Here is a 16936-nt window from a genome sequence, read left to right on the forward strand (position 1 = left end):
TGCAGGAGAGGAGGCTGAGGTTGCAGGAGAAGCAGGTGGAGCTGTTGAGCAGGCAGCTAGAGCTTGAGGAGAGAAGGTTGAGAGTGGAGGAAGAATCACTTTCAAAGCAAGTTGAAATAGTGAATTTATTAAAAAGAACAGAAAATAAAATTAATGAAAAATAAATTTGGGTTTTACAAAACTACTTTATTTCACTGGAAATAATCCCTAATTATCTTTTGTCGGACTTGAAGCCCAGCTCTGTGATTTTGTCCAGCTGGATTAGGGTTAGCATACATCCCATTTTCCTCTACATCCACAGGAATTTCTCCCTCTGCCAGGTTTCTTTCTATGCACATGTTGTGCAGCACACAGCAGGAGTTGATTATGTCGCTTGCTTTCTCCGGCATATAATGCAGGACTCTGTGCTTTAACAAGCATCTCCATCGAGCCTTAAGCACTCCATTGCACTGCTCTACTATGCTCCGGGCACGGCAAAGGCTCTTGTTGTATCTCTCCTCTGGAGAATTAGGAATTATATCCCCTGCTACAGGGGTCATTAACCCTGGCTCAAGGGGGTAACCACTGTCTCCTGAAAAATTTGGAGAAGGAGGAGAATTATTACCAATTATTCAGCAGGTTTGTTACCCTGAGTAAATTTTTTTTTCTGTTGGATTTCAACACTATACTATATTTAAGTGCATGTGTTACTTGTAACTAATTATTAATATAGTCATCAGAACTTCTATGCAGGCGGTATGTATGTATTTACATGTACAGAAGGGAGAGAACACTTACCAATTAGCTAGTCATTGAAATTATATCTTTCCTTCATCTGTAATAGGCCCCATCGTAATTTGGAATTGGCATAAATATATGCATCATTTGTGGCCCCTGGAAATCTGGCATTAACATTTAAAATTCTCATGTTAGAGTCGCAAACCTGGAAGAGAAATAGTTATGAATTACAAGGCAATACTTGACAATCATTAGAAAATTCATAAAAAGAAAAATACAATTACCAGCTGTACGTTTATGGAATGGTATCCCTTGTGGTTATAATATTGCCTCTTCATATAAATAGGGTTGTCCACTGGTGGAGCAACTATAGCCACGTGGGCGCAGTCTAGAGCCCCTATTGCTCCTGGAAAGCCATACTTGTGGTAGAAACTGGAAAAAGTGAATTTTAATGATATCAGTTTTGGTACCAGGCGACAACAATTGCAATCTTTAAAAATCAGGGTCATTTAGATGAAAGCAGTTGTTTTGAGACTATGTATTAGAATGCGCAGTTAATGATTTAAGGTAGCAAAAAACAGAGGATGAGCTTGCATCAATATAGAAGTGCAAGAAGATGGTGGAAGTTTTTACAGATGGTGATTGGGGTCATGATAAGAAGGATGGGAAGTCTACGACATTTTAATAATCATGACTTCATATATAAGTGCTGATATCTTAAGAAAAGTTTTACACTGTCTCAGGGTTCAGAAATATATAAGTCAGTTAGGTTTTTCATTGTTTAGGACTAAGTACTTCCTCTGAAGTGTTGGGAATTATTGTTATAGGAACAGGCGGTTGAAATGTGTAAGTGTTAGTGATCCTTCAGAATTTAGTCAGAGTAATTTGAACTCAGAAGTCAGGATTAGATTTCTTTATTTCCCTCTGCAGAGGAGGGAATAATTGTTATAAGAGCAGGTGGTTGAAATTTGTAACTGTTAGTGATCCTTCAGAATGTATTCAGAGTAATTTCAGCTCAGAAGTTAGGCTTGGATTTTATTTTCCTCTGAAGTGGCGGGAATAATTGTTATAAGAATACTAGTGCAAACATAGTGCTCACCGTCTCCTGAGAAATGTGAATCATTTTTGTAACATGAGAAGACTCTATGCAATGAGCATTCTTTACCATAAAACATGCTCTTGCATGATGTAAATGGTGAGGATTCCTACAGCATAGCTAATTTATTTGCATCACTTTTTTCATTTGTGTACTCTATCTCAAGTCCTAAAATGCTCTATGATCATACTATGCCCACTCATATTAATTTTAGCTCCTTATCAGTGTCTGTTAAGGAAATTGAAAATGTATTAAAAAGCCTAAGCACACACATAGGATGTGGTCCTGATAATGTTCCAGCTATAATATTTAAAAATTGTGCATCTGTGTTAGCATACCCCCTGATTATACCTATTAATTAATACATTTTTCTCCTATGGTTTCTTTTTTTCAGATATTTTAAAACTCAGTTACGTGATGCCCATATTTAAATCAGGGGATAAAAGTGATGTAACTAACTACAGACCTATTACTATCCAATCTGAACTTGCTAAAATCATAGAGAAGTTAGTTCTTAATTCTTTAATTACCATGTTGAAGCACATACAGGTTACTGAACAACAGTTTCAGAAAAGGAATGTCTACCACCACCAACTTAGCTGTTTTTAATCGTTTTATAATAAGTGCAGAGTTATTTCCTTCACTCGGAGGAAACTCTGTCATAATTTTACATATGTTATTGACAATGAAGCCATTCCAAGAGTTGCAAGTGTGAGAGACCTGGGGATTTATTTTGACCAAGCTCTGTCTAATAATGCTCATATTGAGCATGTTGTTTCAAAGTCCTTATGTATGCTAGGCTTTGGAACCTACAACATACATAACCATTTTCATATGCACTTTGACAGGCATATAAAAACAATAATTATCCTTTTGTTAAATAATAATAGCCACCTGATCAATATGATTAAATGAATAATCCTCTTACGTATGCACCTATACTCTAATGTAATTTGTATTTGAAATGTTGCCTTGTAACTTTATTTTAAATGTATACATTCCTTACAATTAATATTTGTAAATTGAGTTAGCTTCCATGAAAGAAATATTCTTATTATTATAAGATATTTAAACTCAATTGAAAAGTTACCAGTGTATGTAGACAAAGAGTTGGTAAGACGTAGGTTTCTATCGGCAAATGTATACTTAAACTTCAATGAATTTGTAACAGAAGGAAGTTTATATATAACTATCACTTTTAGTATATGGTCGATATAGCCAATTACTATTAATAACCAAAGATAAAGATACCCAAAAATCAAAATTAGGAGTATAACAATGTCTCAATATCACTAAACATGTAAAATTCATACTGTTGAGGAAGGTAAAGAGCTAAAGAGAAGAAGAAAGCTTTGGCTCACATTGCATAATGGGTAGCACAGGATTATTCAAATGTGAAGGCAAAATGAAATGAAATACGACAACCAACACTAAATACTAGGCGAACAGAGCTCAATATATTGGCCATACTTTTTACCTAAATGGTAGTCAGACCCACTAAAAAGCTTTAACTTCCATTTTTGCCTGACTTAAGATATTGTTAACGTTGAAGAAAATGAATTGGGAAATCAGACTTAACACAAAACAGTGAAATATTTACAAACGAACGGCAAACTTCCAGAAAACAAGAATACTGATCCATTGCACATTATTGCATTCTACCGTGTAGATACTTGAAAAAAGTTTCTACAGCATAACCATCAAGGTTGGCGACTCTCAAGCACATTCTCCCGGGGGTAGTAATGAAACATTTTCATAGCACGTACATAAGAAAAACTTATAAGTTGTATTTTTGTGTACCTTGTACATGCTTTTTATTAGAGATGTGCTAATAGTATCCGCGAATACTCGAATACCTGGAATACTAGAAAGTATTCGATATTCGAGATCTCGAATAGTTATGCCAAAGATACCATCTCGAATACATCGAATACTTTGAATTTCGCGTCATACACTGTCGCTCGCACGTCGTTGGTGGTTGACTCGGAAAAATGAAGAGAACTCTAGTCGTTTAGTGCATGCAGCGCCGTTTTAGGCAAGCTGACGAACTACATCAAATTCGAGGGTTACTGCGGTTAGAGCAGTGAAAAGAGTTCGACGTGGGGAACTGAAATTGATCGGGTGAAAAAAATCCAAAAATCCCTGGTGTCCCCCATCAGGAGAACCTCTGTGCCGTGGGATAGCAACATTGGCGCATTTCCCACGATCCGCTATCCCCCTCCATTCAGCATTCACCCCACCCAATCTGACGATTTCCTCTTCTACAAAATCAAACAAAAGGTCCCAGCTCGTGCAGGGATCGTATTACGAAGACCCTAGCTTCGAAAAAATATCAAGTTACCGGAAAATAATAGAATCGCGTTTCACCCTTCATTCTTTCTCCCCCACTGGCCATTTTCCCGCATCCATCTTTTGAGAAAAATGAGACGCGGTGTTTACCTTGCGCACTTTGTGGCTAATAACGACAGGCACTTTTGAATCTTCCCCAGGAGATGAAACTACCATAGGGAGAAACTCAGAGCCGTGGGATAGTGACATTGGCGCATTTCCCACGATCTGAAATCCCCCGCCATTCAGCGTTCCCCCCACCCCCTCCGACGATTTCCTCTTCTCCGAAATCAAATAAAAGGTCCCAGCTCGCGAAGAGATCGTATTACGAAGACCATGGCTTCGAAAAAAATATCAAGTTACACGAGAACAAAAGAAATGTGTTTCGCGCCACACCCCCCCCCCCCCCTTCTCTCACCCGCTGGCCTTTTTTTGCTTACCTGCTTCGAAGTTCCCCATTTCTGGAGGTCAACTGCTGCATGAGTCATCTACTAGCCCAAAAGTTGTCTAAAGGCCGCTTTACACGGTGAAAGATCATTCGAAAGATCTTTCGAAAGATCATTCGAATGATCATTCGCAAGAAATTCATTCGCCGGTACCGCTATACACGGTGAAAGATTTCCGTGAATGATTTCGGTGAAAGTTCTGCGCAGAAACGATGCGCACTGGTGCGACTATCGATAGTGTATTTCGATTCTAACGATATTTCCGACCGTTTCTCACCACATGATTCGTTTTGGAGCTCGCAGACGATGGAACGCTTTGTTTACATGTGCGCTTCAATATACTTTGGTATTGCTTTGACTTTCGGTGGGGTATGACGCACTAAGTAATGAGAGGAATTAGAACGGTACGTATTGACAGCGGAAAACCACTTTAATGAATCGTGCGTTTTGTAATCCCTTAACGAAGTACATAATTGGTTGTTTTCGCTGCAGAGCAAAGATGATTATGCTTCAAGATAGTGTGCTCTGTAACATGATTATAAGGGAACTTACTCTTCAAACGGCTGCCCGAGGTCTTTTCCCTCCCGATTCATTAAATAATAAAGTTAGTGAAAATATAATTTGGGGAAAAACTGCACATTGTTACTCGTTCAGAAAAATCCTATCTCAGTCCCGTATTGACGCCGCAGCGTCCAGCTCCCATAAAAAAGAACATAATAAGCATAAAGCAAAAGCTCCTCAAGGTTGAAGGCCGGTCGACCATGAGTTTTTATGTTTGGGGTTCCTTCGTGTACACAGCCTTTACAATGTAGTCGAACAAAGGTCATTACTGTGCGAGAGAAGAAAGGTAACGTGAAGAGAAAAAAGGAAGCGACCTTTTCTATTTTCGAAAGAGTGCGCTTCAGCATCCTCATACTTTCTACAATGAAGTTGGCTCAGTGTCATCTCATTGCTTGCTATCGAAGCAGGGGAAGAAATTGGACTGTGATATTCATGGGCTAACTTATAGGGTTTGCCCCTTGAATTATAGGCAACCCCGTGAGATTGTGACTTCCTAGTGGGCCAATGTGATGTCACGGCTCGTTTTGGCTGGAATGTGTTCACCGAATAAACAGATATTTTGTCATTAATTGGGAGTCTCACCAGAAACTTTAGCGTTCAAATCATTAAATACAGTTTGATAATTGTAAATCAAACAAAATATAGACGCAATCGAGGAGAAAAAAGACGATTTTAAACTTTAAAAATCCGGAATGTTTTTTCCAAATTACTCTATTTTGAGGAATGATGTTTGTGAATTTACTTTCTTTCAAAGTAAATATTAATGATTTGAGCTATTGCATGAGTTAATATGCTTCCAAATTTTATATATATGATCTTAAAATTCCGAGGTGGTGCTAATGGCAAGATGGACGCCATGCGCTCATATCATTCACGGAATCATTGGAATCATTCAAGCAAATTAGGACATGCTCGAAATTTCTTTCGGGTGAGTTCCTTGAATGATTAGAGATAGGCAATATTGTGATCCCATAGGTGAGCAAAGATAACGTAGCGGCTCGTGTTGGCTGGAATGTGTTCACCGAATAAACAGATATTGTATAATTAATTGGGTTTCTCACCCGAAACTTTAGCGCTCAAATCATGAAATATAGTTTAATGATAGTAAATTAAACAAAATATAGACGCAATCGAGGAGAAAAACGACGTTTGTATTCATTAAATATCCGAAATGTTATTTCCGAATTACCCACTTTAGACGGTTGATGTTTGTGAATTTATGTTCTCTCAAAGTACATATTAATTATTTGAGCTATTTCATAGGTTACTATGCTTCCAAAGTTTTTATATAAAATATTAAAATTCCGAGGTGGATGCCAATGGCAAGATGGACGCCGTGCGCTCATATCATTCACGGAAATCATTCAAGCAAATTAGAACAGGCCTGAAAGTTCATTCGAATGATCATTCACGCTGGAAATTTCCAGAAAATTTCCGTTATACACGGTGAATGATGGATCATTCGAATGATCTTTCGAATGATCTTTCACCGTGTAAAGCGGCCTTAACAATGACTTTCGGCAATTGATATTACACTTTCATTGGATTGAAATATTAGTAATGTGCGCGTAATTTAAAAAAGAATAAGACCAAACACGACATATTTCTGAGTTTATTTAAAGCCCGTATGACACTTGCCAATTTATTGGCCAATATATCGGCGCGCAATATTGGTTAAAATATTGGGCTTTAGGCATCGTATGACACGTACCAATATTTACACCAATATTGGCCGTTATAGTGTTCTAATACCCCACTAGAGAACGCCACATAACACAAAATGACAAAAGAGCATCTCAAGACGCAGATTGATTGCCAATGAGCTACAGAATGGGAGGTGGCATAATAATTTAAATTTAATAACTATTTCGAGGGGCTGCAAAGATATTTTCGAATTGCTCGAAATTTCATTCGGGTGAGTTCCTTGAATGATGAGAGATTGGAAATATTGTGATCTCATAGGTGAGCCAAGATAACGTAGCGGCTCGTTTTGGCTGAAATATGTTCATCGAATAAACAGAGATTGTGTCATCAATTGGGACTTTCACCCGAAACTTTAGCGCTCAAATCATGAAAAATAGTTTAATAATTGTAATTTAAACAAAATATAGACGCAATCGAGGAGAATCACGACGTTTTTATTCATTAAATATCCGAAATGTTATTTCCGAATTACCCACTTTAGACAGTTGATGTTTGTGAATTTATGTTCTCTCAAAGTACATATTAATTATTTGAGCTATTCCATGGATTGCTATGCTTCTAAAGTTTATATATATGATATTAAAATTCCGAGGTGAAATGTTTTGCAAAGAGCTTCTAGTTTTGGCCACTAGGAGTCGACAAGACTGAGTTCTGATTGGAGATTGGCCTCGAGAAAATAGAACCCGTTCTAAAATCTAGATTGGCCAAGAAATTGTGCCCAATATTGTGAAACGGAGATTGGGCTAGAAATTGGTGTGTGTCAGTGGGTCCACAATCCAATATCCAATGGATTGGCCAATAAATTGGTAAGTGTCATACGGGCTTAAGCATTTTACGCAGGAAAATAATTGCCGGAAAGACAAAGAAATACGACGGAGGCTCAGCATTTTGGCGTAATGCTCAAATAGGGTGGTTTCCTATTATTTTTTTATTGCCTAAATCGAAAGATTATTACTCCTGGAGTACGTATTTAACGCTTTTAGATTTTTATTCGACGATATCTATTTTTGGCGATTAAATGAAAAGTGAAAAATTTCAAGCGCGCGAAAACGCGACGGGTAAGTATGAATGCCGGGAAAAACTCCGCGTGACGTTGTTCTGCTTCCCGTTGCCGCGAGTGAGGTGACCTTGGGGCGAGGTTCTGAGCGCTGATACGACGCAGGATGCTAGCAGGTAGCTGAGTACCATGCTAGCTGGTAGCGGTTGGCTTAAATAAGGATTATTAATACCTCATCAAACAAAGGAAACTTTCCGACCTTAGGCAGTGTTAATAGGTGATTATTAAGACCATGTTTCCCTGAGCTCTGTACCTCATGCATGCATTGCTAATCTCAGACGGTGTAAAACTCCTATCAACTCATATAGAAACTAGGTCACTGTGACGTCACGTGGAGTGGCATCGCATGGGCGCCAATCTGGCCTTTTTCAAATGAGGATAAGATTGACCATTGCCATTCGTATAAACCGGTATTTCTAAAACCAAATAATTTGTATATTATGAATACAGTAATGGTGGGTACCGAATCACAATCAATGCCTTTCGTTTTCTTTAATGAAGGAAACTACCCTATTGTTTACATAAAATTAAAATATTCCATCAATCAGCTAAATTCCTGTTTGAATCCTTTAAAGGAAATCACAATTACTCACCAAAATCTTGGGTTTCCTGCTGCATAGGCGACCTAGTCAAACATTTCCGCATTCATCGTTTAGTATTCGAGGTATTCGAATATTCGAGCAATGATTTGATATTCGAATTCGATATTCAAATTCGAGAAATCTGCTATTCGACCCATCCCTACTTTTTATAAATTGATTAATACTACCAGCTCTGATTACTATTTTAAAACACTCACCCCTCATGAAGTCCAGCCACAGACTCTGGAGATAGATCTAATTTGATCCAATGATCCATCATGTTTTCATAGTTTGCCTTGGCCACTTCACTTATGCATCGACTCATTGACAATTGGTCCATGGCTGTGTATTCTTCCTCTCCTCTGTATGATTGATAGGGACCTCCAGCAAAAAACCTTAAAGCTGCCATCACCTGCATGAATAGTGTTTGCTTAGCAGGAGCTCAAAACATCGAATAGTATATTTTATGTAAAATTAATTTGACAACGAATTCTAAATTCTTACCATTTCGAATACCTGTATAAAGACCTTAATGCTACCTACAAATAACTATTTACCAAGCAGAAGGCCTAGCATCCAAATAATATCTTAATTTAGGCTTACTATAAACATTATAACTCCAAACAATTACCTTTGTTTCCACTGACAAGGCTGAAGATCGCGATGGAGCCCTTAGGTAAGGGGTTAGTTGAGTAATTAGCTCGAGAGCTAATTCCTTCGGGAGGCGAAAAAGTTTTTTAAACTTCTTCTCCTCCAAATGGAATGCCAAAGTACGCTCCCGCATCAACCGTGGCGGCCTTTCCTCTTCAATAATGTCATTTTCTTCATGGAGCATTATCATACCAAACACTGCAGCCGCCATGTTTTCCCTGGTTCGTATACGAACTCGTCCAGTCCCGACCGCACGAGCGCCTAGTTTGTATGAATCGCCCTCCCCGACGACTGGAGCATACAAAATTCAGCCGTCACACGGAATGTGACTGTCATTTGTATGAAACTCCCCTACCGTAAACAAACCGAAGTTCGAGCATATGCCTTGTCTACACTACACACTTAACTTAAGTGACTTCACTTAAATATAATCTTAAATGTGGTGCGGTAGCTACACTTGAGCTTTAAGTCGACTTCAGCACCGTGATTGTCTATATCGGGAAACAGTTATGTTGACAGATGAAGGTCTAGGAGAGCAATTAGTGATTCTTTGATCCAAAGCGACTGTTATTTGAAATAAACTTCCAAACTCCGTGAATTAACCATTTTGGATTTAGAAGGTTAAAAGGAAAGACCGATTTCAGTTCCTGAGGGAACGCTATATGGCGAGAGGTGATGGAGCCAAAGGAATTTAGAATTACTAAGCGTGACTTCGTGGAATGACATATTCATAACGTAAACAAAAACACTTATTGCTAGTCAAATTCCACTGCTTTATTAAAACCATTGATGTTAAATTCAACCATTAATTCCTCCCACGTCCAATGAAATCGCCACATCTTATCTCCCTCGGCATCCCTAGGACTAACATTAAAGCCCTATGCAATAGTTTCAATAACAGTGTGTGGGAAGTTGCATTCGTTTACGTTATTTTCGATTATGACACCATGGAAAATAAACTGTTTTACCGGATCCTCTGCCGTCGTCTCATTGTCAGTCTTAAAATTCCTTAAAACGTTTCTAAGTTTTATAAATCGAGTTTCACCGTGAGCAACAGGCATAGCAATTAGTTTTCACGGAAATAAAACCAACATTAAGATGAGAAACACTACAAAATAAATTCGTCGAATTAATATCCCCAACACTAGAAATTAACTAACGAAATAGAACGCTCAATAACCACATCAGACAATACAGCACAACTTTAGAACATAATCAACGGGATGATGTGAGATGGGTATTATGTGCCATTTACAACACATGAAGAGCTTCAACCGTGCGGAAACAGTTGCCTACGCAATTTAAGTTGGGTTCTAAGATGACTTAAGTGGAGGTGTACTTAAATGAAGCTGGTGACACCTACACTACCAACTTAAGTACAGAGCCAACTTAAGTAGTCACTTAAGTTACTAGTGTAGACCCGGCAATCGGGCCCCTGGACAAGTTGTGAGGGACAGCATAACTCTAAGGATGATACACCTAAATATGCATTAATCTTATCGGTAGAGATCGATGAAATTTGCAAGACGCATTATTGCAAAATATAGCGAAATATTGTGAAATATCACGAAATTGGTAAATAAAACAAAATTTCACCTTTATCGAGAATCTTACGTGAATTTGAAAAAAAAATCACTTGTAATGAGTCCTAATCAATGAAAGCATAAGCCTTCATTGTTTAATGCTGTTGACGTTCACTTCCTCTATCTCATTATGATTCAAAGGTCAATTGGCTTGTTTTGTCTCCCGCCAATCACATTAGCGTAACATTCCCTGTCGATTTCTGAAACAACAATGCCTGTTCGCTGTCCGTTTGAAGTCTGTTGATAGCCTGTTGGAGATTAGTGAACAGAGTATAAACAGCCAACGAACAATCTCGGGTCACTCACAAGTAGGAACGACTTACGAACAGCCTACCAACAGTTTGTACTCTGTTTGCAGCTTGTTCCTTAACAGGCAGGCAACAAGCATTTCGGGAACAATAGTGAACAAGCTTTTAACAGGCAGGGGCCGGTTGGTAGTATGTTTCACCGAACAGGGAATGAACAGACAACAGTGAACAAACACTAAACACCCTATCGATTTACGTAAAAATGATGCCTGTTCGCTGTCAGTTTGGAACCTTTTGGAGATTTTGAGAACAGATTATGAACAACGTACGAACAATTGTTTTAAGTTTCGGAATTTGGACAACAATTTGGATTAATCCAAATTTAATTGAGTACAAGGAAGTTTGATTGAATCCAAAGAAAATATCATCTACTTAAACAGTAATTATATACGGTTGAATTCATTATCACGATTACCATCAACCACGGATGACGGTTATTGAAGTGAGCACGCAAATTATATTAGCTATCTGCTCGGCTTACGCACGTGAAATACTTTACTTCGCCAATTACAGGCTGGGGCTGTATGTTTCAGCCAAAGAGTATGTACTCTGTGGTTTCAGCGGACTGGGAACGAACAGACAACAGTGAACGGACAGTCAACAGGCAAGGGCCGGTTCATAGTCCGTTTCACGGTACAGGGTACGAACAGAAAACAGTGAACAGCTAGTGAACAGGTTCTCAACAAGGACGGAAAGATAGCGTGGTGCTGCTACCTACCTATAGAAGATAGCAAACGCAAACAATGACGCCAATAACCGATACCGTTATCCGGACAGTTTACGAGCACATGGTCGACTGTGTTGTGGTGAAGTTGTTGGATGCGGAGAAAACAGTTATTTATTTGATTATTATTTAACCTGTGCTAAATGCCCGCAGTGACGAATTAAGTAATTCGTGCATCCATTCAGTGATAGTGAAAGTCGAAGTGATATTTGTTCTTGAGTGTGTTTATTTAATAATTTATTGTGTCTCTTAAGTTTTTGAGCAAGTACTGAGATTTGTATTGTATTTGTATTATGCGTATGTGCGTTACGTCGCCAATAAGAACCAACAAACATTGTCAGAGGACTGTCTTTCTTGAAGGTTTGTTTGTGAGAAGTGAAATCATCGTGTTCATAAATATTCTTTAAAGGCGTGTTTCTCTTTTAAAATCACACGTATTATATTGACATAGTGCAGAATCCGAGTTGTATTAATTTAAGGAAGTACATATTTCTTTGATGAAGGCATGTGAAATATTTGTTGATGTAGTGGTTGTTCTGTTAATGATGACAAAGCTTGCTTTTCTGCAACTATTCAAGATATTTATAACCAATGGAATATGTGGAAAAGCACAATAAAAGTTTTTCTTACAATCATTCAAATGAATTTCAACTTTTAATTCTATTTTAACATAAATCATCTCTTGTCTATTATGTCCAACTTAGCAACAGCGAACAGTTAAGGAACAAAGTATGCGCATAGGGAGAGAACAGACAAATAACCATCTTCCCACATTGTCACAGACAAGGAACAGACAAGGCGTTCCAATTTACATTCTACGAACAGTCGCCTGCCTGTTCTCTCTTGGTCAAGGAACAGGGAACAAACAACCTAAGAAAACAGGCAATGAACTGACAGCGCACAGTCCCCTGCCTGTTCATTGTCTGTGGTCCAACAGGTAAGGAACAGAGAATGCCGCTTTCTTAACAGGGAGGGAACAGACAAGTAACCCTTTTCTCACTGACAAGGAACAGACAAGGCGTTCCAATTTACATTCTACGAACAGTCGCCTGCCTGTTCTCTCTTGGTCAGGGAACAGGGAACGAACAGCCAACTGACAGACAATGAACAGACTTTATTGTTACAGAAATCGACAGGGTTGCAACTACTGCAATGTCTCCGCCGGAATTTGCCGTTAAATTAATCATAGCCTCATTATGTAATTCACATTTATCAATCCTAAAATTTTCAGAAATATCTAGAATGATGCACTTTCTCCCATGAAGAATTAGATATTCTGAATCAATAATGTGCTGAAAAGGCCACTTTCAGATGAGATGACTTTTCACTGGTCGCAGTGAAATACAGAGTCTTCTCGTCTGAAAGCGACCAAATTTCATGGTGCCATGCCGTGAACGGCAGCAGGTGAAAAATCATCACATCCGAAAGTGGCCTCAAGATATCACTTTCACGCCATCGAAGGCAATGGCACAGTGCCAGGCCCGATTGAAATGGGTGCCGTGGTGAACACAGCGGCAGTTGACAGTGTCGTACCGTCAACCCTGCGATTCAACTTTGGTTTCTCGTCATTTACCTAGTTCACAACATTAAAGACAGATACAATTTGTGCAGTAGTGAACGAACTAGGAACACCTAGCAGCCGATAATATTTGTGCCAATGGGAACATCCACGAATGGAATCTGCACTATTCAAGTGGTTTCGTCAACAAAGGTCTGCAGGACTGCCCATAAACAGTGTGATGTTAAAGACGAAAGCTGACTACATTTCCAATGGGGAGAAATGTCTGTGTGAGAAATATCTTCGACCACCGAATCAAGCCATATTTCAGTGAATCTTTCGGCCAATTTTCTCAACTGACTGATGTACTGGTTAAGCATTCAAAAGCCCGACAAAACTGGTATTGTCAGCATGATGTACATATTTGCAAAATTATCCAAAAACTTCCTCCACATACCTAACACATTGATTCCGACTAGTTAAGCTGTTTTTAAAGCTTTCTTCGGCGATCAAAAAAATACAAGAACGGGAATAAAATCACTGAAATTGGGGGAATTATTGTTTTATTCACATTGATTCAAGATGGCGGCCGTTAGTGACGCACAAAAATGTGGCTGCTGCAAAAAGTTGTTTGATTGCAAAGATAAAATTGTTACCTGCGACCAATGCTCGCGTATGTTCCACGGTAAATGTACAGTCAACTCCAAAAGTAAATGTGGGAAGCTCAGCCGCGCCACTCCTAGGACCCAGCTCGAACCACGTCAAATTCGCATGGCAAACTTTCGGATGTTGGCACTGCATTTGAAAAAAGACGCGGTAAGAGGAGTTGGGGGTGGTTGGGGTGGAAGAGAAGTGGGATGAGGAAGCTACGAACTGCGAGAAGTCCTTTGGTTTGCGCCGTATAGTGTGAGTTGAATGGACACTACCTTTCGAGCTATTTTATCGGCGACAAAAATTCTTTCGTGGACTAAAAACATACGAGCGAGATCCCAGGCAGTATGATAGCAGCTGGCACGAGTGACGAAGCTAGGAGCGAGGTAGAGAGCCTTACGACCATGCCTAGAGGCGATCGCAGCGAAACCTCGGCCTCCGTAAGGGGGCAAATGGTTGGAATGAAAAACGCTGGATGCTCAACTGCAGAAGTGGCAGCAAATTTTGGAGTCCACCCGAATACAGTCCTCAAGTGGGTTCGACGAGCACGAGAAGATGAGGACCTCCAAAGTAGAGAGAGAAGCGGCCGTCCTCGCTGCACCAACATTGAAGATGATGAGAGAATGCACCAGGCTATTCTCAACGAGCCGCTGAGGGCAGGAGGAGCTGCCGCCGTTAAGCGAGAGCTAATGTTGGGTTGCAGCAATGAAACAGTAAGACGGCGGCTACGAGAAAGGGGAATTTTCCATAGGCAGCCAGCTAGAAAGCCGTTCCTTACGACGGAGCACAAAGCTCGTAGGGTGCGTTTTGCTGAAACATATGTGGACGTTCCTCAAACGTATTGGGACCTCTGCATATTCTCCGACGAAAAAACATTCTCTTCTGATGAAGATGGAATGGTGAAACTTTGGCGTCCAACCCTCACACGGTGAGTTGCTGCAATATCAATTTTACTTAAGAGTGATAGTGATAAGATATCTCATTTCTGGTATTTGCGAATAGATAAGATTCTGGAAATGTTTATCCTGGCATATTTAAAAAAAAATTGAACATATTGAATTGGAAATAAGCAATTCTATAATACTAAGAGTGTATTTGTATCTTGCAGGTAAAAGCCGAAACATATGATTCGAGGACGGAGGTCAGGCAGAATATCTGTCAGTTTTTGGGGGGCTATAACGGCTGCAGGTCCGGGGCCACTAGTGAGGACGGCGACAAGGATGTAAGCGGCACAGTATGGAAATATGCTGGAGGATCACCTACTACCTTATTTGAAAGAGATTGTGCCTGAGGGTGAAACAGTTTCCTTCGTGCACGATAATTCTCCTGTTCACACAGGAGCTTTAGCCCAGCAATTCTTCTATTGGCATGAGAACATTGATGTTCTAGACTGGCCGACTAGATCCCCAGATATAAATCCAATTGAAAATATATGGGGATTGCTGGAATGGAACGAGCGTCCGATGATATCAGGACAACAGAAGAGCTGTTGCACACGTCGTGGAGATGTGGAATTCTTTGGGCCGACGGCCACAGTTATTTGAAAATTTAATTGGCTCGATGAAGACCCGACTTCAAGGCGTTCTAAACGCCCAAGGAGACGCTATTAAATATTAAATAAAATGATAAATTAAATTATGAAAATTTTCTCTCATCTTTCACATTCTCATTTATCTCAATTTTTCACCTCCGAAGCTTTTGAGCTTTTGTACTCACGCTCTTTGACCCAAACATCGAAGAGGTTCCGCGATCTCATATAATTTTGCGTCCTTTATTAGTAATGTGGATAATTGAGGACGTGATCGGTGACTGAGGCCTTTTGCTTCACTCAGGACAGGTGGGCAGGCAGGAAAGGAGAAAGTTATCAGGAGAAAAGTGTATCCACCGACATGAACCTGGTGTCGGCACCATTGCATTTTTTCCGTAGAGGCGTGTGGGACTCAGAAATAATCTTGCATAAAATTGTATTCACAACAAATTTCTCAATAGCTGTTGGTTAATCAAGAGTATCTTTTGATAAATAACTGCAAATTATGCATTTCTACCGGCAGATATGTTTGTGACAGCACATAATATCAGTCAAACTACTCCATAGTAAAGTAAAACCGACAACTGATTTCTCAGGGTCGAGATATTAAAACTGAACTGCCGATAGTATTTTTATTAATTAATATCTTTTAAAAAAATAATCAAGCTTTCAATGCATAGCTTGCTTGGAAAGCAATAATAATATTCCCAACATGATCCGCCATAATTATGAATAATTCCAATTTCAAGAAACGTTTAGCAATTAAATACTTTTTTAGGATCCAAGTTCCCTAACCTGACCAAACACTGACAGGATGTTATGATCATAATGTAGCGCCGCGGCGCTAGATTTCCGGTTCGCGGAAGAAGGGTTGGCAAGTGAAATAAAACGCCTTCCAAGCCCAAGCAAGGCCGCTTTACTCTCTTTCATCATAGGGTTTTTCTCGGACTATGTCCCTATATGACTTATGGAGGATCCCACATCTGTAAACGCGTAAGGTGTCAAGTTAATTCTCCCAGAGGATTATGCCATAAGGATCTCCCCAATCACTCCAATATACTTGGTGTCTGGTCACTAGCACACTCTGGATACTAGCACACTTACCGGTGCTGACTTGGCACATAACATCTTGGCCAGTAAAAACTCGCTTCCAATTCCCATCCCACTGACAGAGTGATAGAGCATCGATTCCGATTAAATATATTTATGGCGCACATCAAGCTGAATAAAATTCCTGAGCGTCTTTTTATTATCATTCTTATTATTCGAAACCATTGCGCTTCTTACACGTCAAGCACTGTAGTAATCATTTGCATGAAAACATGAATAATTATAGTTTGCCAAAATAGATAATAAATGGTTATTAGAAATTGTGAGTTGAGAGTTTTCCGTTTGTTTTGTCGAAATATTTAACAGATGATTTCCACCACAATACTTATCTATCAACGTAAAAACACCTGTCATTATTTAATGCAAAAACAAATTTAAATGTCCAGAAGCGAA

At 39.3% G+C, this 16936-nt stretch overlaps 2 protein-coding genes across 4 annotated transcripts in view; both read right to left on the reverse strand.

Moving 5' to 3' along the window:
* Positions 1–16936, reverse strand: part of LOC124168149 (cystathionine beta-synthase) — a 189486-nt gene that overhangs the window by 109002 nt on the left and 63548 nt on the right. The window lies entirely within an intron of this gene.
* On the reverse strand, positions 108–9528 carry LOC124168150 (putative nuclease HARBI1). The gene is made up of 4 exons (XM_046546275.1): positions 8709–9528; positions 1002–1149; positions 778–922; positions 108–571 (listed from the first exon to the last, which is right to left on the reverse strand). Exons 1-3 carry the CDS (start codon positions 8906–8908, stop codon positions 785–787), a joined length of 486 nt encoding a protein of 161 aa, XP_046402231.1. The 5' UTR covers positions 8909–9528; the 3' UTR covers positions 108–571; positions 778–784.

This window comes from Ischnura elegans, chromosome 11 (assembly GCF_921293095.1).
Source record: "Ischnura elegans chromosome 11, ioIscEleg1.1, whole genome shotgun sequence".
Classification (NCBI taxonomy): domain Eukaryota; kingdom Metazoa; phylum Arthropoda; class Insecta; order Odonata; family Coenagrionidae; genus Ischnura; species Ischnura elegans.